Source organism: Mus caroli, chromosome 12 (genome assembly GCF_900094665.2).
Source record: "Mus caroli chromosome 12, CAROLI_EIJ_v1.1, whole genome shotgun sequence".
Taxonomy (NCBI): domain Eukaryota; kingdom Metazoa; phylum Chordata; class Mammalia; order Rodentia; family Muridae; genus Mus; species Mus caroli.
Genome location: NC_034581.1, coordinates 4,575,669 through 4,602,086, shown reverse-complemented (window position 1 = coordinate 4,602,086; position 26,418 = coordinate 4,575,669). Strand labels below are relative to the sequence as shown.

General features: G+C 39.7%; 1 protein-coding gene across 1 annotated transcript in view; it reads left to right on the top strand.

Annotated features, from left to right (window-relative positions):
• Window positions 1–23,141, top strand: part of Tdrd15 (tudor domain containing 15) — a 79,455-nt gene extending 56,314 nt beyond the window's left edge. Inside the window, 2 exon segments of the mRNA XM_021178677.2 lie at window positions 6,450–12,630; window positions 18,567–23,141. Of these exon segments, the coding sequence (XP_021034336.1) occupies window positions 6,453–12,630; window positions 18,567–18,589 (6,201 nt within the window). The 5' untranslated portion in view covers window positions 6,450–6,452 and the 3' untranslated portion in view covers window positions 18,590–23,141.
• The last annotated feature ends 3,277 nt before the right edge of the window (window positions 23,142–26,418 follow it).

The window sequence follows — 26,418 nt, the reverse complement described above, 5'->3', positions numbered from 1 at the left end:
GAAGGTATTTGCATGTGAGTGTGTATTCACACGAAGGCCAGAAGAGGGCGTCAGATCCCCTTGAGATGATTCCAGTGAACTAGAAGCAGATGAGTGCCCAGGATGGACTCTGGGAACTGAACTCAAATCCTCTGGAAGAGGAGGTGCTCTTCAACTGCCAGGCCATCTCTCCATCTCCTGCTTTATCTCTTCTTCATAAGTATATGCCATTTTCCAGGGCCGTTTATTGAAAATGTCATTGCTTTATTTTTGTGCTTTATGTTGACTGAGGAAGGGGCACCAAGCTCTGTGGATAACTACTGTATTCCTCACCACCAAACACTCGTGGTAAATGGTGTCAATTATATTTAATTATATTGCCCTTTATTGAGCATTAGTGATGGTACTACAGATTGACCTTTGAAGATACATACATACATACACACACATATGTACGTATATATCCCCCCTCTCTCTCTCTTTCTGTTTCTGTTTCTGGCTATAATAATCTAGTTCTCAAACTTTTGGTCTTGGGTTCTCTGAACACTCCAAAAACAATTGTTAAGGCCTTCACATTGCTCTTGCATATGGGGTTAATCCTTACCAAAAATTACAATAGAACTATGGTTTTGAAATATTTTCTAATTAATTTAAAAATAACAATAAATTCAGTAAATTATATACAGATATATTCCTTTTTTTTTTTTTCTGAGACAGGGTTTCTCTGTGTAACCCTGGCTATCCTGGAACTCACTTTGTAGACCAGGCTGACCTCGAACTCAGAAACCCGCCTGCCTCTGCTTCCCAAGTGCTGATATACATATATATTGGTATAAAGGCCTTTATAAATATCTTTCATTCATCACATGAGATTTTATATATTTATATGTATATCCTTTCTATCTCTCATATTCATATACATTTATATATGTGATGAGATGAAAAGTATTTATAAAGGCCTATGTCTGGTCTGAAGAAGAGCACTTGGTTTAAATCTGAGTCACAAACAGAATTGGCTTTTCCCTTCATGTATTTTGCATTAAAAAATCTTGACAAGGTATCATTATTTACCTTTGGGTACTTGGCTGGGTGAAGCAAGCTTGTCACTTCAAGGAAAATAACAGGCAGCATCTGTCAGCGATAAAACTCAAGTTCTAAGGCAAAAATTAGAGAAGTAGAAAATTAATGTCGTGTTATGAGTTGATGATTTTTCTGATGAGATTGCTGGCTATATTAATTAGTTTGATCATGGGGCTGTTGGATATGTTAGTTCTGTATAAGTAGACAGACCAATATTTTCACACAGATTAATACAGAGTCTTATGAACTAATTCACAGCTGAAAGCTCAATCTCAGGACAGAACAGTGGATTGCTGATTAGCACAGTACAGAGGTTCCTCCATCTTTTTCTCTTGCATATTGTAAGTAATGGCTTAGAAGCGACTACTTAGTAAGATTTTGTGCTTGTCAAAGAAGATTCCATCCCCTCGCTTCTCCAACTACATATATCTGTAGACAGATCTTTTTCATATACCTAGTAAATTTATTGCAAGTCACTGAATATAGAAGCCAGTTTGAGAGAGCAGCTATTTTAATTAAGCACCAAACATTAAGTGTGTTTGTACAAAGCTGTGAGCTATGACACTTTTCCCCATTTTGAAAAAAATCACCTGTCTTGAAAATATTTGTTAAAATTTACTGAATTTATTGTGACTTTCAAATTTATTGCTTGATATTTCAAAACTATAGTTCTATTCTAAGTGTTGGTAGGTGTCAGCCTCATATGCAAAGCAATCTGATGGCCTTGATACTTTGTTTTTAGAGTGTTCAGAGAATCTGCAACAAAAAGACTTTATGACTTTACAAACAACTAGATTAATATAATGAGAGGGAGAGAGAGACACACACACAGAGAGACAGAGCGACACACTCACACAGAGAGGAGACAGAGACAACAGAGGCAGACAGAGTTGGAGACAGAGAGTCAGTCAGACATACACAGGTGGCAGAGGGGGTGGAGGAAGGAGAAGAGATTAGAAAGGACTTTTTTACAGAGAAAGCATTCTTGGTTAGAATGGTCTCAGTCCAGGAAGAAATCCTCATTTGGCAGGAACTACTCTGTCCAAAGCTGGGAGAGAGATGGGTGGATGAGCTGTGTTCTGAAGGCACCCATAGGCAAGGATGCTCATGAAATGGCCAAGAAGTTGTAACGGTGGCAGAGTCAGAAGCAATTGGTCACAGTAGGAAAGAAGGTTAAGAACAAAACACAATGTCCAGATCTGGGCAGTGAGGTGTTGGTACAGGTTGGACCATAGGGTCACACAGCTTTTTGAGATCTCCTTTTCTCCCTCAGTGAAACCTGAGGTCCCCATGTAGCTTTCAGCTGGATGGTTAATACATGCTTGTGCATCTTTGAGGGGTCCTGGCACTGTTACAGGTCAAGGCAATGCAGAATTAAGGACACATGAAGTAAGGCTCGGTAGGAATCTAGTATTGCAGAGGGAAGGGGCTTTTGATTAGATCTGTGTTACAGCAACTCAGACAAGTGGGACCGATTCCTAAATCATGAGGTGCAACAGAGCAGAATCAAGAGTAACTGAAAAGACTTAAGAAAATCTTTTGACTAGTATATTAAATTGATTTTTAGCATTTTTAAAATAGCTTCATTTTGCTATAATTTTAAAAGCATACATCTTTTTGACCTCTGAGTTTTGTCTCTTGAAAGACTTCTTTAATAAAAATTAGAAAAACATCCTCACATTTCTCCCTTTTATGTTGTTTTAAAAATATTACTTGGGCTGGTGAGATGGCTCAGTGGGTAAGAGCACCCGACTGCTCTTCCGAAGGTCCAGAGTTCAAATCCCAGCAACCACATGGTGGCTCACAACCATCCGTAACGAGATCTGGCGCCCTCTTCTGGAGTGTCTGAAGACAGCTACAGTGTACTTACATATAATAAATAAATAAATCTTAAAAAAAAATATTACTTATTTTCTACCGGGAATTTATTTCTGCTTTTTAAAAAGAAGTTTCTGAAGTATTGTATTCTGGGGCTTGATAATATGCTTTTTAATAGAGATTCTTCTTGTAGCAGCACTATGTATGTGGTTCATGTAACATAGCACCAAAACTGGGGGTGGTGATATTGTGGGGGCAAACATCAGAAAGCTTGGGCTGATGCTTTGAACCTCTTGACCTTCAGTTTGGAGGCCTGAACAGTGAAAAATTTATTGTAAAAATCAGTTAAATTATTGTACTGAACCACTTTGTTCCTTTAAGCTTTTAAATTAAGTCCATGAAATGCAAAATGGGAATAGGCTTAACTTATAATCTTCAGTACGATAGACCCCAGGGGTTCTAGGCATACAACCCAATAAATGCTTGCTGTGTGATAGGTTAGAATTGAGACATGTATATATGTCTATGCTTTAATTTCAATAATTATGATGTTTTGAATACTTACCATTAAAATATTGTGAATTTGAATTTAATTAAAAACACAGATGTAGTTAACTTTCTTTTCTTTCTTTCTTTCTTTCTTTTTTTTTTTTTTTTCAAGACAGGGTTTCTCTGTGTAGCCCTGGCTGTCCTGGAACTCACTTTGTAGACCAGGTTGGCCTCGAACTCAGAAATCTGCCTGCCTCTGCCTCCTAAGTGCTGGGACTAAAGGCGTGCGCCACCAAGCCTGGCTAGTAGTTAACTAGCCAGATGGACTACTTTAAAGTAGTCCATCTGATGACTTCATGGAGTGGCTGACATCGACTCCCTCATATGTTCTATTTGTGTCTTCCTGTATTGATTGTCACACAATTGTAGAAGGAGATGGGCAATTAGAGATGCATAAACTTCATGTTTTCAGTATTGTGCTATGGGATACAATAATGAAATTCACACATTATGAGAATTTGTGTTCATTAGAATGATTATATTCTCATTTGATGATTTTTTTAATTAGGTATTTATTTCATTTACATTTCTAATACTATCCCAAAAGTCCCCCACCCACTCCCCCACCCACTCCCCTACCCACCAACTCCCACTTCTTGGCCCTGGCATTCCCCTGTACTGGGGCATATAAAGTTTGCACAACCAATGGGCCTCTCTTTCCACTGATGGCTGACTAGGCTATCTTCTGATACATATGCAGCTAGAGACACGAGCTCTGGGGGGTACTGGTTAGTTCATCATGTTGTTCCACCTATAGGGTTGCAGATTCCCGCCAGCTCCTTGGGTACTTTCTCTAGCTCCTCCATTGGGGGCCCTGTGATCCATCCAATAGCTGACTGTGAGCATCCACTTCTGTGTTTGCTAGGCCCCACATCTGATGATTTTACAATTAAATTTTATAAACTTGAGATTATTAGAATATCAATGAATCCATTTTATAGATTTCTTTCTATTTTAATCTTTAAATGACTTTTTGCTAAAAAATTAATTTGAAAAGACCTAATTTAATTAAACCTTTCATTTTATAGATTTAGTGTTTGATTAGAAGGAAAACCAAGTTTGTCAAATTCCACATGATTACTTGAGGTTCAGGATGTCTGAACTGTGTTAACACAACACACTTTCAACAGCATAATGAGTGATGTTCCTTGGAACTCTTTCAGGGAGAGAACATTGGTTCTAGAATGTCTTAAATTATGTTTTGAAATGACCCAGCTGTTTATTGTATAAAATAATTAATTTGCCTTTAAATTCCTAGTGTATATTTTTTTCATGAGTGTTCTCCAAATTTTAGTTGGTCAGTAGATGCAGGAAGGTGTGGCTTTGACCACTACACAGGATTTTTCTTCATGATCTCATTGAACAAATTTTGGAGAGGCAGGTATAGAGGAATGATTGACACCTGCAGGACAGATTTTGCTTTTACACAATTAAGAATTTATTTTACAGGGTAAGTCTTTGTTGAGTGTCATTTTTTTGAGAATTCATCTGCAAACCACTTTTTCACAGCCCTGTGTAATATATCTCTCAGACTGTCTCCTATGGATCCTTGCTGCCCCCTGGAAACCATTAGCTATTGCCCATGAATCCTCATGTATTCAACTTAAATAACTTTTTCTTCAGATAAAGTATATGCAACAGTATGTCTGTCCACTGTGAAGATTTTGTCTGACTTCTTAGGGTCGGAGTGTAATTCTTCAGCAATCTATTTTGGGGTGTTACTGGCTTTAGGTGAGAGCCAGGGGTAAGTCAGGCTTAAATTATTTTTCTTCAGTGGCATGAAACAAGTCTGTAAGAGCACTTGGATTGTCTGCAGGAATAAAAATGATCTAGTGTTTCAAGAACCTGTTTATACAATATTCTTGGGCTTGGGTTGGCTAAAACTATGCGCAATATTTACATTTGTCAAAGGAGTTCTGCTGGGTCTTTTTTAAAATATTAAGTAAAGGTGGCATGCTGCTCAAAGAATGGGGTATCCATCGACTAGACCTACCAGTTGAGGACCAAGCCATAATATTCATATTATAATAATATTTGACACACCCACCACTTTGGAGTGCACTTCAAATTCAAACTACAACACTGAGAGCACGTTGAACATTTTGCTCATGAACTTTATGATTTTTAGAATCCTTTAAATCTGGAGGTCAAAACAGAAGCAAAGTTATCTCTCACGGGCAAAGACTTTTCTATTTGTGGCTGGGCCTGCCAGGGTTAGGTATTCCCAGACTTCAGTGCCTTTTCAGGATCATCCTACCTTAGTGGCATGTAGACCTCAGCTTATTTTCCCCCAATCAATGAATAACCTTGGGACTGCATACTGGTAGAGTCTAAGTGTCACAAGTTAACACAAGAGAAAGAGTGCACACTTCGTCTCCTCTCTGACTTCCATTTGCCCTTGTTTTCTTCTCTTGTCCTTTTGAATTGTTGGCTATTAGAAGCCCTTTAGGAAGGTTGCTTTTCTCCAGGATATTAGGTCACTAGTGAATCTGGTTTATTTTTTCCTCTACTATCTAGTAGACCTATGTTAAGTTCTCTGAGAAGTAAGGATTACCTCTGTGTGTTCCAATAATGATCTACACATTCCTGTCTTGTCATTTTAGTGAAATTTTCTAATGTGTAAAGGACAGCGTTACATCAGCAACATCTTATTTATATCAACATTTTGCCTAGCTCATACAGGTTTTTGCAACATGTTTGATATAATAAACAAAACAAAACCAAACAAAATAAAACACGAGGGCTGGTGAGATGGCTCAGTGAATAAGGATACATGTCATCAAGCCTGATGACCTTAGTTTGATGTCCAGAGCCTATAGAGTAGCAGGAGAGACTGACTCCCATGGGCTGTCCTCTGAGTTCCAGTTATGTCTCACCCCTACTTCCAAATAATGTAAAAACAGATATAGAATTATCTTGATGTTTGATATTTACTTACCAAATTTATGTATGATGAAGTTTATGTGATATTGATAGCCATCTATCCAGAAACTAATTTGTACTTACTTGCTTTTTTGTTGTAGTAAATGGATTCTACATCTTTATTGCCAACACTTTTACATGCAGATCTGACAGTTTTGCATATTGAGTGTCTTCCTAAGGATATTCTTGTGAAATTTCAAGGCAAAAATAATAATGAGTGTCAGTTTGACTATCACATATTGCAGAGGGAAATACAGTATGTCCCCAAAGTGAAGAATAATGTGGGCATTGACGAGTTTTGCCTGGTGGAGGAAAGAGGGACTGGAGAATGGCAGAGAGGAAGAGTCCTGGAAAAGAAGAATGAAGTCTATACGGTGTTGCTCATTGATCGGGGAGATGAACTGACAATCAATAGTACTCGAGTAGCCTCTGCTTGCAAAAAGTTATTTGAGCTCCCACCCAGAGTCATATTTGGCATTTTTGCCAACATACTCCCAGTTGGAGAGAAATGGTCTCCCAAAGCTTTGAATTATTTCAAGTCACTGGTAGGAATGCAGGTGAAAGGCAATATGCAAACTATTTTGCCTCTTCAAATGATTCTTCTTGAGGCACCCAAAGTTATATCTGGGGTCCTTGAATTACAATTAGGGAAATTTATTGACAGGGATACATTTCGTCTTGTTGTGGAAATATTAAATGAAATACCTCAGCCAATGCCAGACTTACTGCAACATAAAAGTCTCGAGTTGCCATCAAGTAGCAAGAGCACTTTCCTTGACATTCAATGTGTCCTAGATAATTTCCAGCCATCTGTACCAGTGGGAAGTTTGGACAGTATCAAAGTGTCATCTGCACTGAGCCCCAGTAAATTTTATTGTCAATTACTTAAGCAGATTCCAGAGCTAGAAGACCTGGCAGAGCGTATGAATTTGCATTACAACACAGTCAGTCAAGAAACCACATGTGACAATTTTGGAGTCCTGTGCGTTGCTAAAGGGACAAACGGGAGGTGGCAAAGAGGAATTCTCCAGCAGGTCTTGCCAGATAATCAAGTGAAAATTTGGTTCATGGATTATGGTGGCAGTGAGTCTGTACCTTCCGTCCACGTGAAGAAACTGAAGCAGGATTTTATCTTTGCACCGTCATTCTCGTTTCCATGCTCTCTGACATATTTACACAGTCCAGACCAAGAAGAAAGGAAACAGCAACTGACTATATTTAAGCAAGCCCTTTTGGGACATGTAGTGCATGCCTACATTGACTGGTTCAGTGAGGATGAACGTCTGTATTATGTGACTTTACAGTCTCAAAAATCTGCAGCTAATTCTAAGTGTCTGCTGAGGACATGGGACACAGACACACGTTGTCCCACATCTGAGTCTGACATTTCCAGTGCCTTAAATGATGTGGGCACTTATGGGACAGACAGTGTTGTGGCTGACGTTGAGCAGTCAGTGGGTGGACTTAATGAAAAGGATGACTTAAAAGCAGCTTTTCCTATTAAAACTGTAAAAATGGAGGCTGGATCTACCTACATAGCATTTGTAGTGAATGTACTGAACCCATCCAATTTCTGGGTACGCATTAATAAATACCAGAGAAAATTTCAAGAGTTAATGAGAACTATAAATAAGTTTTATAATGCACCTGAAAATAATGAAGTAACTCTGAGGCACCCTGGATCTGGATTACTATGTTGTGCCAGATACAGCAAGGATAGATGTTTCTACCGAGCCATCGTCACGGACGTGAACGGCCATCAGATTAATGTCTACCTCCTGGACTATGGAAGTACTGACTCTATACCATTTTTTGATGTAAAAATTTTGCTTCCAGAATTCTGTGAGTTGCCTCCCTTAGCCATGCACTGTTCCCTGGCACATATAGCTCCAGTGACAGATGTGTGGATAAATGCAGCAATAGATTATTTTAAAAAAATCATTTTGAACAAAGCAATTTTGCTTCAAGTTATAGCAAAAAGAGACAACAAGTACATGGTGAATATTCAGAATGTTGAAGCTCCTGAGAACACTGATGCTGTCTCTCTGATGCTACAAGCTGGGTATGCAGAACCTACAGAGGTAGCATCAGGTTTCCACAAATCTGTAAGAGACTGTGTAGTGTTAAAGCTAAATACACTTCATGAGAACAGTGTTGTGACCTCTGTCCCTATCAAAAGACCTAAGCCTGAAAAGTATCATTCCAATAAGCTGAAAGAAAAAACCTCATCTTTGGGCAGGTTCCTGGATTTAAAAGTTTCCTTCAACTTGGATTTTGAACCCAACTCATCACAATCTTATAAGGAATATGTGTTCAAACCAGGAAAGCTTCTTGAAGTCAACTGCTCCTACTGTCATGGCCCTGGTGACTTTTCATGTCAGCTTCAGTGTAAGTCAGAAGACTTAAAGCTACTGATGGAACAACTTCAAGATTATTATAGCATGTACCCAGAGCCATATCAGACTGGGAAGGTAGCTTGTGTTGCTAAGCATTCCAGAGACGGGAAGTGGTACAGGGCTGCCATCTTAACTCAAGTATCAGAACAAGAAGTTGAATTAATATTTGTTGACTATGGCAATCAAGAGCGAGTGTTCATTAAAGACCTTTGTGCTATCAACCCACATTTTCTTGCCTTAGAAGCCCAGGCTTTCAGATGCTGTCTCAACTATTTAGTTGAGCCCATTACCTATAAATTATTAGACTGGACAGCAGAAGCATCCAGAGACTTTGTAAATTTCATATCTTCATGTGGAGGCTTACTTACCTGTATAGTGTATGCCTTAGTTCTCATACACCCTAGATGCTTATGTAATTTAGTAGATTTACAATCACCATTTACCAGTGCAAATGAATTTCTCCTTCGCCGTGGCTCCACCCACCACAGCGTATTATCCAGGCCACTCCCATTTTCAATTAGTCTTTATAGTTACTATTACTCTTCCTTTGATGTAAAGATTGGAAGTGAAGAAGATGTATATATATCTCATGTATATAGTCCCAAAAGGTTCTATTGCCAGCTTTGTAGAAACAGCAAGGATTTAGAGATGCTGCAGACAAGAATCACAGAGATGACTAACCTAAAAATGTGTTCAAGATATGACTGGAACAGAATGAGATTGTGCATCACTAAGTACATAGAGGATGGGCTGTCATATAGAGCTTTGGTGAAGCCAACAGTGTCGTCATCTGACACTTGCGTTTATTTTGTGGACTATGGGAATGAGCAATTGGTAGAAGAAAATAAGCTGTGTGCCATTTCTGACCAGTTTCCGGAGCTGCTGTTTACGCCTATGCAAGCGATTCAGTGTTTTCTGTCAGACCTTAGAGATACTGATATTCCAGGAGAAATCAATAGATGGTTTGAAGACAATTTCTTAGGGAAACCATTAAAAGCTGTAATACTGTCTAGGGAATCAGATGGGCAGCTTGGTATAGACTTATATGATGGGTATCAACATATAAATCAGACAATAAAATTGCTACTTAATGTTTATGGAGAAAAACATTCTAAACAAGCCTGGTGTGTGGGAAAGAATCAGAGGTTAAATCAGGTATCTGCTGCTGCTTTAAAAGAAAACACAGAAAGCAACCATTGCCACAATGTAATAAATAAAACTAGCCTAGTAACACATTCTGCAAACAAAACAGATCGATTGATGCATCCCCAAAGCATATACAGCAGGAGTTTGAAATCATCAGTTTGTTGTAAAGTTGAACCCATGCCAAAAAGCAAAGTGGAGAAGTCCTCGAAGGATAGAATTAAAAATATAAAATTTGCTTCTGGGTCTGCACACATTCCTGGAGACAGTGACATGGGCCCCAACTCAGGAGAGAGGGTATCAAAATTATTTACCAAAGATTTAAATCAATCAGCTTCTCAAAGCCTTCAAGTCCTTATTAGACCTCTGATCACAAAAATTTCTCAACCCCACGTTGACTTGAGTACCCAGCTTAAGGGGTCTGTACCCACTATCCATAATCAAGCCAATTTTCATATGGTACGTACTAGGACTGGAAACAAAGCAATGGGACTCACTGATGTTTTAAATGAAAAGACAGATAGCCAGAAAAATTGGAACTGTCTGAGCCCTCCGGTGAGAGATCAGGTAGAATATGCTAATGACCATGTCATGTCCAGAGATGTTACTAAGGATGTGTTGCCTGAAGAAGGGTCCTTTGAAGTGGAAGTTTTTGATCATGGTAATAGTGCCATAGTAAATGGATCTAAAGTTTATTCTCTTAACAGGGAACTCTTAACTATCCCCCAGCTGGCAATTGGTTCTTTTCTTCACAGGATACGATGGGATGGGCCTATCGAAATATGCAAAAGCAAAATTGCAGATTATTTTCCCTCAGGAGTAATCAATGGACCAGTTTTTTGTGAACTTTGGAAGACACATGATCAAAAGTGGGAAGTAAATATAACTTGTGGTGATAAATGTGTCATCAAGAAATTGCTGAGGTGGTCACCATATCCTAAAGGACAGAAGACAGTGTTGCAGATGCCTCGGGTCATCACTCACAGAGTTAGTACCCTTGAAGCCAACAAGGAGGAGACAGGAAGAGCAGATCCGTGTGGAGGAGGTTCCATGGCCTTTCACCCATTCTCCCAACAGCTAGGTGAAGTTCCTTCTGAACTGTTAAGACTCGGGAAGCTTGAAAAAAACGAAAGGATTTACATTTTGGAGACTGGGGGATTTCGTGTGATGTTACCAAAAAATCAGAAAACATCTGATTTAGCATTATTAATTACTACAGAAGATAAAAATTCCTCTTTGTTATCAATGGATGATATTGAAAAGGAGTTAAAAGTCTTAGCGGCATCTAAAAGAAATTTAATGTGGTACCAGCCCAAAACAGTGGAGCAGTGGATGGATGAGAAAGTACTGGCTTTTGTAGATTACGGACAGCGTGCAGTAGTGCCCATAAATGATGCCAGAGTACCGAGTCGTGAGATCATGAGTAGTCCAAGACAAGGAGTACCTTGTAAATGGATTTGGTTGACACATTCTACCCTTGAGTTCACTGTGTGTTTATTTGCTCACTTGGAAATGAATGTCCCTTCTCTGAAGTATTTAGCCTACACTTGGGAAGTGGACATTTTGGTAGATGGCATGTTGCTTTGTGGGTATTTAAACGTAACTACATCTCAGGTGGAAGAACAGAGAAAACAGCCATCTTCAGCTACTGTTTTTGGTCTGGAGCCCCAAACACTTTTGTCATCATGTGCAATCCAGACATTTGTTTGGGCACCACGCCAAAATGGTAAACGATATTCTGGCATTGCCACTGCTGTCCGTGACCCCTCAGACTTCTGTGTGCAATTGGAGGATTTCTTTGATAGAATGAAGTGCCTCTTGACCTTGCTTTCAGACATACCAGAGCCTTTGTGAGAATTGCCTCCAGAGCTCGTGATTCCTGGTTCTAGCTGCTTGTTCAAAATTGAGCTGGACGATCAGTAGAGCAGAGCAGAAATTTCCCAAGTTTTGGATCAAGCTTTACAGCTCATTTTGATTGACTATGGACTTTTTGTTCATGTACCTTATTCAGAAGCAATGAATCTTAAATCTGTACCTCAGAAAATGATGAACTTGCCAAGGCTGAGCTATCTATGTCACCTCTATGGTGTCTTGCCTGCTATAGGGAAACTGTGGGATGAGGAAGTCAGACAGCTTTTTCAAGATTTCCTAAGCAAGCCAGGATTAGTTTTTCAGTTTAGGGAGTATAGTTCTGGAACAGTATTGGAAGTGGATGTCATTCCTGAGAATGACAGTGTAGCAGCTATGCTGGTGGCCTCTGGTCTTGTCGTGCATCCTAAGGATTCAGCTCATCCTGATGGAATTACTGCTACTGGATGTTCGAAAGCCTGGCGTAAACCACAGAGCCAAACCATCTGTTCACTGTTGGACAAATATTGTCACAAAAAAGAAAATGTTAATTACAGCACTAACAAACAAAAGCCACAGAGGAAGAAACCTATGAAGAGGAGAAAGGTCGCTAGGCACCTCTTAAGGAAATGCCATGCTACTAAAAAATTACACTCTGGAAAGTTAAAACTGAGAAGAGAAATCGTTAGTGGGAAACTTAACTCCCAAAGTACAGCTCATTTGGAGCTATGTGTAGCATCTATGTCTGCGGGAACACCTGATCCTTTAGAGAACAACACAGGCTGCTTTGGAAACAGTTTTGAAAACCTATCAACTGAAGGATTCCAGGAAAAGCATAACACAATGGACTCAAGAGCAGTGCGTGCTAATGAAAAAATTACAGAACACTTGAAAAGTAAGTCGCTATTTTGAAAGGAGTTTCAATTTTTGATTCTTTGTTTTTAACAGACTAAAACTTCAGAATGAACATACCATATAACAGAAAAATTCTTACTAGGGAATCTGAGTAAAGATAGGTATAATGTATTGTGGCTACAATCTCTTAACAGGGATTGCAGAGGAAAGAGAGTCACCTGAGGCTAGACCCAGCTCTATTGTGAGGTCCAGGCTAGCAGGAACTGCATAGAAAAACCCTGTCTAAACAAACAGACAAACCAACCAACCAATCAACCAACCACCAAACAAGGATAGTTTGGGCTGTTTGGCCATCTTTACCATTTCTGAATGTCAGATTTATTAGATTTCAGTAAAAGTAGCTATTTCTACAACTACATGTGTATTCACTTGCATGGCAATTTATAAATGCTATCAGGGTTTTCATAAAACTTCTGAGGTTGTAGGAGTTCAGGTCAAATGGTTAGCTAGCTCTTTGGCTCTTTTTAAAGAGTCAATTTTCCAATGTACACATTATTTTGTAACAGACCAGTTATATATCCAGGTACCTTTTGAGGGTATTTCTAGCATATTGCTAAGTCAGTTAAAATTTATTGGACAAACTTACTGAAGTGTAGTTTCTCTTAAGCCATTAGACATAAAAACTGCCTCCAGGTTTCTGCCCTGTTTGAGTTTCTGTCTTGACTTCCTTTGATGATTAATAGGGATGAGGAAGTATAAACCTTATAAATTCTTTCCTCCCCAAGTTCTTTTGGCTATAGTGTTTCATCACAGCAACAATAACATTAACTAGGTCAGAAACTGCTATGGGGAATGGGAGGTATTGTGACAGACCTCTGAGGTGGAAACTTAAGTGTTCTTTGGAAAGTCAGTTGTGTTGGATGGTGTTTGCTGGGGCAAACACATCCTGAAGCAAACACAAGTGAAAGGATGTTTTGCTAAAGCAGATATGTGATGGAGCATTTAGCTGAAGCAGACACAGGTGAAAAGATGTTCTGCTAAAGCAAGTAAGGAAAGGACATATGATGAAGGATTCTTTGAATGCATCAAAAAACTGGTGGTGCGCTGTGGCTTCTTGCTCCTTCCACGGATTCAGACTGATTGGCAAAGTGATGTTAGCTAAAAGAGCCTCACATGGAGGTTTGTTAAGTCAGACTCACGTGCTGAGGCAAGACAAGTTGTGAGCAAGACCTGTGGAGGACACGTGATGTTTGGAGGGAGTGTATATAGGACTCAACAGGCTGCTGGAGGAGCCTGGGGCTTGCTGGTAGAGCTACCTATGCCATACTTCTTGGTGTCACGGCTTCGCTGATCTTTGCTTCACTGAGAGAGGCACAGCAGACAAGTCCTGGAATTCTTGTTGGCCTTGGTCCTCCTGTTAACTTTTGCCAATTCAGCTGAGGCCTGGCTGTTCCTGCTAGGTCATGCCACCACTGCTGCTGCTATCCCGACTACTGAAGAGGACTGCTGGTGTAGCCATGAAATGTTTTCGAGTAGATCGAGCTGCTGTGCAGACCTGTGAACTAAAGTGCTGATTTCCTGATAACACAGATGGGAGTTGCTCCAAAGAACCATTTCTAAACAGGCCTACTTCCACATAACCTTTCTTTCCCACTACTTCTGGTAGGTGGTAGGGTAGAAAGGAGGTTAAAACATTTAAGAACATAAAAGTAGGTTTTGGAAAAAATAAAGTTATCGACCTGACAGTATGTTTTGTTTAGGAGGATCGTGGAAGGATTTTGGAACTTTGGGCAAGAAAAGCCATTGGGCATTTAAAGCTTAAAGAGCTTTTCTGTGGTAATTGGGAAGAAAAGAGTATTGAGAGAAATCCAGGTGATGGAGAAGTGGTTTGTGAAGTTTCAGAGGGAAACTTAAAGACTCTATGGGGGCCATTTGCTATTTTGAATTAAGAGTCAATGTTTCTAGTTAGCTGGGACTGAAGAATCAGTTAATCACAGGTGTGTGATTAACGAGATACCAGATCCACTACTGGCAAACCTTTGCTTTGCTGGGATACTCAGTGCTGGTCAGCTCAGCTGAGAAATTATCAATGATTAACTAAAGAGGCCAACTATTGGCCAACAAAGTGCCACACAGCTAAAAGCACATGAAGCACATGAAGTCTTAAGTATTAAGAGCAATATTGAAGCACAAGGTTTGTATTCATGTCAAATTCGACTTTTCAACACTAAGCAAGAATTGCTATTTGGATTTACTTGCACAGATGCCACATAGGAATGTCTCTGTGTGGGGGCCGACCCATGTAAAATGTACAGCCTGATAGTGAACTTGATCTTTTCTTTCTTATTTTGAGTCAATGTCTCCGTAAATTGTCAGGCCCATATTGAACCGATATTCCTCCTGCCTCAGCTTCCCAAATAGCTGAGATTACAGGCCTGTGCCACCAGGTGCCACATCAAAGTGCTTAATGGAGGAAAGCATCCAGAAACATCTGAGTAGTCCCCTTATCCTTATCAACACCACCCCTTTCTTCCCCAAGTCTTTTTGCCACTTTCATGAACTGATGTGTTTTGTGACCCATTTAGTTTAATCAGGGCCATCTATTTGCTACTGAGAGATTCAGGAAGACTTAAAAAATAACCACACATGTTGATTTGCATTTGACACCCTCCCTTGACCTTTCAGTTGCATGTATTTTAATCTTCTTTGGATTTTTTTCCCCATCAGTTTTTCTCATCAACTGACTTTTGTGCTTCCTCTTCATCCCCTGGTGCTCTCAGACAAAGTGAGTCATTAGATAAACCAAACATTAAATTATACACCCTCAAATTAAACCCAAATGTTGAAGGTCATTCGAGGAAAAACTGTAGTATTGAGACAAATGTAAGAAACAAGATTTGCACATTACAAATGTATGTACTTCCTGTGGTTGTAGTTTTCAAACAAAACAAAAACAATGACCACAAACAGGTCTATCCAGGTGCCTTTAATTTCTGCACTCTGGAGGCAGAGGCAGGCAGATTTCTGTGAGTTTGAGGGAAGCCCGGTGGACAGAGTGGGGTCCGGGATAGCCAGTGCTACACAGAGAAACCCTGTCTCAAAACAAAACAAAACAAAACAAAACAAAACAAAACAAAACAAAACAAAACAAAACACCAAAAAAAAGAGTTTAATTTTGCTACCATACTTCTGCAGGAACAGGTCCCTGCTGTTAGGCTGTTACATTATGTCTTCCTCTAGGACAGAATGACTTTAAGTATCTCCTTCATTACTACTCAGCTATTAAAAAGAATGAATTTATGAATTTCCTAGACAAATGGATGGACCTGGAGGGCATCATCCTGAGTGAGGTAACCCAATCACAAAGGAACTCACATGATATGTACTCACTGATAAGTGGAAATTAGCCTAGAAACTTAGAATACCCAAGATACAAGATACAATTTGCAAAACACATGAAACTCAAGAAGAATGAAAACCCAAGTGTGGACACTTTGCCCCTTCTTAGAATTGGGAACAAAACACCCATGGAAGGAGTTACAGAGAACAAAACACCCATGGAAGGAGTTTGGAGCTGAGACGAAAGGATGGACTATCTAGAGACTGCCATACCTGGGGATCAATCTGTGAGTCTGGACCACCTGGGGCTAGTCACTTAAGAGCTCCCTAAAATGCAGATTCCAATGGAACAACTGGAGCTGGGAGTTGCTGGAGTAATCTGTAGTTGACTTGAGACCTGCCGGGACAGATAGACTAGGAACAGAAGACAAAGTTTAGGAGCTTAGAGGAAAAATATTTTATCTTGGGTGTACAGTGAAAAATTTCAGACTCAGGGTCTTAGTGGTTGGAGGAGGGGCATTCCAAGACCAGGGTAAGGGGGAGAGAGAATCTGATAGACAGTACACACACACACACACACACACACACACACACACACACAAAACTATAGTTTTCCTACTGTCATGATCATAGTGTACATGTCAGATGGCTTTAGGTGACCCTCTGAAAGGGTCATTTGAGAACCACTGTCTTACTGAGTAAAGGAGATATAGTTAGTTAGGCATTTATGGTGGACTGGAGCCATTGTTCTAATGTATTTTCATATAGAATATTGATAAATTCTGTTTTTAACTCCATTAACTCATTTTACTTTTAAAAGAAAACTTCGGATGGGGTGGAAGAAGCTTTTTGATTGCCTGTCAGTGAGAATGTCCCTACCTCCAAGTCATCCCGCAGCATCTCCACATCAAACAACCAGAACAGACACCAGTGAATCTGTTGTTATTTCCATTGCTGTTCAGTGTTCTTCGTTTGGATTTTGTTTATTCACCTTTGATTTTGTCAATATTCTGATGTGGATTTGATAGGAAGCAAAAATGGGTCTAAGTGCTGCAAGCCCATCGACAGTAAAACTCTTGTCTCCTAGGGCAGTTTTTCAGGATAAATAGGTATGGAGGATTTTAGTTTTCAGAAGTAATTATAGAACTATCTCCTGTCCCACTTTGCCTTCAGTGATGATGTAAGACTTGTGAGCTGCTTCACACAAGAGTACGCACATCTTTCTTGTTCACTGGGAACTTGATTAATGTCTGAACTGTTCTGAGTTTGTCAGGCTGCAGATAACACATTCCACATGAAGAGGGAGTGTGTAAGGCACTGCTTTAGCACACACACACACACACACACACACACACACACACGGAGCTTATGACTATTTTGGTATCCCTAGATGAGGCTCAGACATTGCAGAGCCTTAAAAAAAAAAAAAGCCACACTGCCTATGCACTGTCTAAATGTCTGCTTTGCTGAAGGTGTAAACATAATTTTATTATCATTTTTGCCCATTATGTTTTGGAAGAAGATTTTATGTGGAAATTATAACTAAGCAGGTTTGGGTAACAGCGATGAAATGTTGATCTGAGTTTTCATTGAACAGTGGGCAGAAACTTGAAAAGCCTTGTGGTGGTAGTGGTGGGGTTGACAAGTCTCAAGGAGGTTGTCAGAAAGGGCTAAAAGCAGGGTAGGTACCTTGAGTGTACGTTGTGAAAGAAACTTAGCAAAAATTACTACCATCATAAAATGGAAAACTGAAAGTAGACAAATGAATTAGACAGCAAGGTTAAAGTGATTTCTGAGTGGTGAATTATAAGTAGTATATTTTTATGTTAAAATGCAGGGTGAGAAAATGAAGCCTAGTGTTTATTTACTTACAAAGCCTTCGATTTGAGATTCATAATTTTTCTGGGATAAAAGTAGAATTACTTTTATTTCTAGCTTTTAAAATTTACCCTAAGTCTTCATGTATGAGTTCCATGTTGCTGGTAGAAAGTGATCTTGAAGTAAAGATGGGAGTTCTCTGTGTTTTACCAAACTTTAAGACCTTAGAAATCTCTTAGGTGGCTTTTCACAGTATTTTTGTTATTGTTGCTTGTTTGTTTGTGACAAAGTATCTCATTCTCAATGTTACCCTGCCAGACCTCAAACTCCAGTCCTTTCTGCCTCAGCCTCTGACTCATTTGGAGGAGAGACACCTTGGCTTTCTTATAGAGCTCTTTGTTGATGAGCGGAAGGGTACCGCCTACCTCTTAAGAAATAGACTACAGCAAAAACAAAGCAGGACTTGAGAGCACTGCATGTGTGTGAGCTTCGAATGGACTGATAATCGATCTGCAGGAAATTCACAAAGCTTTGAAATAAATTGTGACAAAGTTCATAAATCTGATTTTAAAAAGCCTCTGATGATACAGGTGGAGCACTCTGCTCAGATGGAAGTGGTACAAGAAGGATGGTGTGGGGGTTTGGAACCAATAACTTAAGTAGTAAGAGGAGCCAAGAGCCCAGGGAGTAGACTAAGGTTTAATCCAGGAATGGGCATATGTGTCTGTTTTTACAATGTGAATGTCTGTAGGAGTTACATTGTGCTTTTTGCAGAACTCTTGAATGGTTGTGAGGCTAACCCGCTACTTTGTTTTGTAGGTCCTCAGAAGAAATGGACTTGAGGTAACATCATGGAATACAATACACACCTGGACCTGACTTATTTTTTATTCTAAATGATTTTAATTAATCAGTTTACTTATTTAGTTAGTTTTGGGCCAGGGTCTTATCTGTACACTTCAAACTTATTTGGGCCCCAGTGTGGACCAGGCTGGTCACAAAATGTTGATCCTCCTGCCTCTACCTCCTGAATGCTGGGATTACAAATAATGTGTCAGCATGCTGGAGTAGACTTGAGTTAAGTGATGAAAACCAAGGCTTTATCCTAGTGTCAGACTGAAATGAGGCCTTGGAAACCCTTAGGACTGAGTGCAATAAGGTCTGTCTATAAAGGATGCAGCCTTCTGTTCATCAGGCAGGTTGCATTTTCCAAGGATTTTTCAGTCTTACCCACCTTATTTATTCTTACGCAGTGTGACCTGTCAACTAGCCATCAAAAGCTAGAATACTGTTTCCATCCTCTTGGACATGGGGAGGCTCATGACTGCTTTGACCAAAGGTATAGTGGGTAGGAGTAATGTTATGCCACTCTACAAGTCTGGGTCATAAATGATTCAGATTTTTGCCTTATTTTCTGGAGTATTTGCACCTGATACTGTGGATCATTGTTTGAGAAACCCAACTACCAGACTCAGCCAAATTCTGACAAACCCAAGTCCCATGGGTACAGGGGCTTTAGTCAATAGGTCAAGCCCCAGACAGTTGTTACCCCCCTCACTGAGGGTGTGAACATTCTGTGATACACGCCAACTCCATTCTGCCCATTCACAAGATCCAGGATCCATGAACTTCTGAATCCGAATCTTTGAGGTAGTAAATGGGCCAAAGTGGGTGACTGATAAACCTCTGAAGATTCATTAGCTCTCTTCTCATAGTAATATGAAGAGACTTGGTAATGAATAAAATATGAGCTTCTGAGGAAGGCTTGTAACAGCAGTTTTAGCTGCTTGGTGGTTGTCTTGCTTCCCTGTTTAACTTTGAGATAGTAAGTCTGGTGATAGCTGATGCGCAGCTGTGTATGAGTTTGTATTGCTTTATTTCTTGTATTTCATTTGATTGGCTTTGTGTTCTCTTATGCCATGAAAAAAAAAAACTCAATAAATGTGATTGTTTCAATTTGTCTCCATATTTTACACGCAATATATGAGATAAATGCATCTTGATTTACTGAATATTAAGCATGGATACCTTTTAAAAGACTGCAAGACTGCTTCATGAGCAAAATAATGATAAAAGAATGTAGGTATCTCAGTAAATGGGGAATGTATTAAAGCCATGTTGATGCCTTGCCTATTAATAAGACCTCCAGTCTGTCTTTAGAGAGTTAATTCATCTCCTGATAATCTAGACATAGTTTTGAAAATGTATGAGCTACACATGCTTTGGTCGGGCTTGTGGATAAAAGTGGCAGCTTTCCCATAGTTAAGAACAAGTCTATAATTCTGGGGGGATGTTGCTGACACCTAGTGGTCTTTGGAACTGTATGAATTTCATTTAGCCATCTCTATTGTAAAACTGTTTTGTATTTATGTGTATATGTGCGGGTGCCTATGAAGGCCAGAAGAGAGAGAACTCGATACCCTGGACCTGAAGATACAGGCAGCTCTCAGCCTGTAACTGGGTGCTGGGAACTCTGAAAGAGCAGCAAGGGCTCTGAACAGCTCAGCCTCTATCTAACTGCTTTTCCTTAATTTTTATATAATTTAAATCTTAAATAAAAACATTTGGTATGCCTAAAGTGGGCCAAGCATACTTTTGAGGATAAATATTATGCTGATAAATAATTTAGCAAACACGACCGACTGTCTCCCATTCATTATGGGATGTAGGTTGTTTGTTTGTTTTTCTTTTTCCCGAGGCAGTTATTTCCCTTTGTTCCTTTGGGTCTCCAGGCCTCCCTTTCTTACTTCCTTGAGGTAAAGTGATGACAATATTTTAAATTTGTTCCATGTGTATAGCTCATCTCATGAGTGAAGAGGCCCTGTAAATATACAAGGATAATGTGTACATTTTTCTGTGTTTTAGAAAAATACATTTTTCTGCGTTTCAATATATCTCCTAGAAGTCTTTCTAAGATAGGTAACATATTAGTAATTATTCTTTTTAAGGGCAATTTGGTATTTATCTTTATGTGTGTGCTTTAATTTTGTTTTCAGGACCCATTGTGGCTCTTTGCCACAATGAATCCAGCTGTGAATTCCCTTACATAGGATAATTCATCTCTCCAGGATAACTCCTTGTCAGTGAAATTGCTGGGACAAAGGAATGTACCCATTTAATAGATAGATGTTCACACATTCCCACCAGCACAGCTGAAATGTCTATATGTAAACACAATCTCACTTCATTTGTGCCACTAATGTTTTGCTCCAGCTTTACTGAGGGCCTTTGAATAGTGGAGATTGGTAAGATAAACAGTGTGATGGATGTATACTTAGAGAGATCACCATTGTGCTGAAGCAGATTAATACCCCTCACGTCCTACAGCAACATTAGGTTTTTTAAATCACTTAAACATTTCACTCTGATGAGAAGTCTAAAGTAATTATTTTCAGTTTTCTGATTGCTGGAGAATCTTAGAAACTTCCTGTGTTTGTTGCTTCTGATTTTATTGTTGTCTGAATCGTGTGATCTTTGCCTTTTGCATGAGAGACATCATGCAATATACAGGTATTTTAATAGGAAAGTTCATAAGAAAGCGTTAGACCATACTGTAATCAATCATATCTACTTTTAATATTGTGACTCTGGATGTTCACATATAATTAAACTCTTTCTTATGGGGTAGTTACATGGCTTATAGTCTTCCAGGTTCCCTCTTCTGTGTTTGACTTTTACATTGAAATATTAATTCAGCTAGAGCTTTTTTTTTTAATAAACTTAAAAATTAAAGTATAATGTGCACAGCCAAAGTGTATTACTAAAGGATCATAGAAAGAAAAGAGTCAAGCTGAGTCTTCACCAACTGGCTACTCAGAAGGAATCCTGCCACTCCTGACTGCTCCACTGAAGTCCCTGGTGATTAGAGGCTACTGTGCTGTCCATGGTAATTGCCTCCTCCACCTTCCACCTCCTCAGTAACTCCTAAAGCCAAACACAGTAGTTAGACTTGGTGGTTGCACACCTTGATATAAGCTAATTTGTATATTATTTATTTACAAGGTTTTCATATGTAAACCTGGCTAGCCACTGACTACCAGTAGTCTGTCTCCCAAGTATGGGGTTTACAGTTATGTGCCACCGTGATGGCTAATAGGCTTTCTTTTAAACCCCACTTTATTTGCTTCTCTACTGAAAAAAGTTGACTAAATTGTACACTCATAACTTATACAGTGTAATGAGAGTTGTATACATTGCGATGTGATTACTACACTTAACGTAATCAACATAGATGCCTTTTCCTCTTTCTCAATGGCACTGTAGATCAACTTTCTTAGCAAATCCAAGGATACATCATGACTTAACAGTCACTGCAGAGCTCACTAGTCTTTCTCCTGTCTAAACATCTCCTGTTACCTTTGCCAATGTCTTTTCTACTCCTCCACCTCCAACCACTGACCACTACCATTCTTCTCTTTAATATAGTTTCTCTTGCTCATGTTTTCTCTATCTGTTGTAGAGCAGCCTGTTTCCTGTCCCTGCTACTCGATATTCCACCCAGTGGCTCCTTCTGTTAGGCTGTTGGTGGATGTTTGGGCTCCTAATCCATGACTCCATGGAGTCGTGGACATTCTTGTGCATTATTCTTCCAGCAGGATATAAACTTGAGAGAGAAGCCAACAGTTCACAGGAAACAGATAGATTTTTAGTAAAGCCCTGTTTTTGCTAAGTGGTCTATCCCTTCATACTTTTAGGAGTGCTATCAGGGTGCTCAGACTTGAATTTTCACCATGTTTTCATTGTAGCTATTTTGATGAATAGGATGATATTATCTTGTGGTGGTTGCATTATTCATCTCTCTGCAAGTAAATCAAATGTTATATGTTTATTGATCTCTATTATCTTGAGAATTACATTTTCTATGAGGTAAATCTTTTCTTATTGACTTTCATCAATATTTAATCGGAAGATTTCAGATTTACTATCACAAATTTTTCATGATATTCTCTTACAATCTTTTAAACAGTGTTATGATCTCACCACATGCCATCAAGGGTGCTTACTATTTGCATGACAACTGTAATGGTGTAAACAAATCTTGGTCTCCAGGCTGATGTCGTCTTGATGAGACTTTTCCTTCATCAGGCTTACACACAATGGTAGAAGTTATGCTCCTCTCTGAGGAGATTATTCACATAAATTACTAAACTAACTTCTTCTACACAGCAGTCTCTCTCTCTCTCTCTCTCTCTCTCTCTCTCTCTCTCTCTCTCTCTCTCTCTCTCATCTCTCTTATGTCAGTATGAACTCATAGACATTTACGTGACATTTTAGGGTATAACCTAGGGCTATATTGTGACTTAGATAATTCTAAATTGGGCTGTTAGAAGATCTTTCATCTTATACTCTTGTCCCTATAGTGGTTTGAATGAGGGTCATAGAGAATAGTACTATTAGGAGGTGTGGCCTTGTGGAGGAAGTGTGTCACTGGGGGTGGGCTTTGAGGTTTCAAATGCTCAAGCTAGACCCAGTGTCTGTCTCTTCCTACTGCCTGCTAAACAAGATGTAGAACTCTCAGCTCCTTCTTCAGCTTCATGCCTGCCTGCATGCCTGCCTTGATGATAATGGACTAAACCTCTGAACTGTAAGCCAGCCCCAGTTAAGTGCTGTCCTTTATAAAAATTGCCATGATGATGTTATTTTTTTTTACAGCAATAAAACCCTAACTAAGACAGTCCCATAATGTTTGTCTTTTAACATTAATTTTTCCCTTTAGCACTAAGAGATACTCCAGATCTGAAATTATCCACATGTGTAGGAGCTCTGCTTCCTTTTATTTGAGAATGATGCTAGGTATAAAGGTTCTGGTTGTATAAAGGACAAATGCATTTCTTTTTGTTTCTTCCCTTTGGAAATTTTTGGATCTTCTTTCCCCAACTTTTCAGGATGATTCCATGTTTTATTTTCATTATCATTCACTTTCAAATTTTAAATTTACATTTCTCTCTTAAACTATGTGCTAGTTAGGTTTTTGTCAACTTGACATAAGCTAGAGTTATTTGGAAAGAGGAGACCTCAAATGAGAAGATGCCCTGCGGGGCAGAGGGCATGGGGGAAAGAGGGAGTGGGACAAAACCCTCATCTGGTCCGGTGCTCCGGGTGGGCAAACACCGAAGTACTGCTACATGCTTTCCAGGTGGCCCCGAGTGGGTGTCTGGCTGTAGGAAGCTACTGACTCAGCCCATGGGGGATGGACAAGGGGCAGTCCTTAGGTACCAGGTTCTCAATCTCAGGTATCCCAGACACCGCTGGACACCTCGGAAGAGCTGAGAACAGAATGGGTGCCCTGGTGTGTGTGGGGGGGGGGGCTCGGTAAGCTTCAGAGCTGAAGGGAGGAGAGGGCAGTGGGAGAGGGGGGCGCTGTGTGGTTCCCATGTGGGCGAGATTCCTTGGTTCGGTCTATGGCTGGAGCGCAGGAAGGCCTTTCGGTGGGAGGTTAGATGCGACTTTGTGTGTGTGTGTATGTGTGTAAACATTTATTTTCAATAAGAAAGACTTTGTTTTTCTGTTTTTTTTTAATTAGATATTTTTTTCATTTACATTTCAAATGCTATCCCTAAAGTCCCCTATACCCTCCCCAACCCTGCTCCCCAACCCACCCACTCTTGCTTCATGGCCCCTGCATTTCCATGTACTGGGGCATATGATCTTCGCAAGACCAAGGTCCTCTACTCCCATTTATGGCCGACTAGGTCATCCTCTGCTACATATGCAACTAGAGACACAGTTCTGGAGGGTACTGGTTAGTTCATATTGTTGATCCTCCTCCCATATACAACCACCAAACCAGACACTATTGCATATACGTGACTCTTTAGGGGAAAGCCTATCCCATCTTTCAAGCATGGTGGGCCTTGATGAGCAAAGACAGTGTGTGGTTTTAGAGCTTTATTGTAGAAAGGCAGAAAGAAAGAGAGAAGGTAGAAAGAGGGAGACCACCGGCCATGGCCATGTGGAGAGATGGGGGAAGGGAGAGAGAGAAGGAGGGCTAGAGAGTAAGAAAGGCGAAAGTGAGGAGGGGCCAAGCAGCTCCTTTTATACTGGACTGGGCTATCAGGTAACTGTGGGGAGGAGCATACCTGGCTATAGTCAGGTAACTGTGGGGTGGAGTCTAGCCAGAATGCCAGAAGCTTGGGACATTGTCTGCATGACTTATAGTTACAGAATTATGGAGTTGGGGGCTCTGTGGTGTCAGGTACCTGACTCTGGGAACATGGCTCGCTTTTCTGTCCCTTGTAGAGTTTTCTACTGGGTAACTGGAGCAAGCCTTGTTCAACCAAAATAGGCTGCCTATCATGGCCCACAATGCCCTAATCAGATTAGCCTTTAGACATGTCCATGGGGACATTTTCTTGATTAATGATTGTTTTGGAAGGACCCAGCTCCCTTTGGATAGTGCCATTCCTGGGCAGGTAGGCCTAGGGCATGTAAGAAAACAAGCTGAGCAAGCCTCTGGGAGCCAGCCACCTTGGACTTTGCCTCAGTTCCTGTTTTCAGGTTCCTGCCTTGAGTCCAGACTTCTCTTTCTGATGAATTGTAATTAGGACTTATAATCCAAGCACACCCTTTTCTCCCTGAATTGCTTTTGGCCCATGGTGTTTTATCACACCAATCAAAACTAAACTAATATAAACCATGATTCATAACAAAAACTAAAACCAAAACGAGTCCCCCCAAATCCCCAAAAACCCAACCCCAAAACTAAAACAACAAAACAGTTGCTTTCCAAGACTATGAACATTTCTTTTTCCCCTTTCCCCCAAACTAACTCCATCAATGTCATAGAATTTTTCTGAATAAAGTTAAATTCTTTTAAATTTGTTGACACTTGCTCAGTGATCCACATACTGTGGATCCACATCATTAATGCTGTGTGTATATACATGCAAAGATATATAATGGGTGTAATGGGTGGTGTAGTGTTCCAAACAGTTCTTGAAATGATGTTATGTATTTTATATCTTGCTAATGTTCATCCTTCATTTTTATATCAGATAGTGAGCAAGGTATAATTCCTCACTTGATAATAGACTTACTGCTTTTACCCTTTAGTTATTATATTAGTCCTTTTTAAAATTATTGTTTCAACCAAATCCTGGACAGAACAATCCAAGGGAAGAAGTTGTTTGCTGTGCTCTTAGTTTTGGTTCATGAGAGCAGGGAAAGGTGTGACAGAGGAGAGCTGGTGTTCAGCTCACTTCATCTCTTGGACCCCATGGAATAGCATAGCCCACCTTTAGTGTGGGTCTGCGTTACCTAGTTAAACCTTTCTGGAAACAAGCTCACATACATGCCCAAACATTTATTTTCATTGGAATTCTCAATTGATAATTTAGGTGATCAATCCATAGTGTTCTACTCACCTTTCAGATGTTTAAGGACATCTTGTTATAGTCAGACTTCCATTTGATGTTGAGAATTCAGCTTTAAATCTGACTGGTTTTCTTTTAAAATAATTATCCTGCCTTCTCCCCTGTTTGTTCTTAAGAATCCATCTTCATTATAAAAAAATGTTTGTATAATATGTCTCTGCTTGTAGCTTTTTAATTCTTCTGTTTGGAGTGTGATCATATTTTTAAAATTTAATTTAATTTTTAATTTATTTTTTACACTCCATATTCCATTCCCCGCACCCCCCTTCCACCCTCCCTCTGCTCCACATCCCACACCT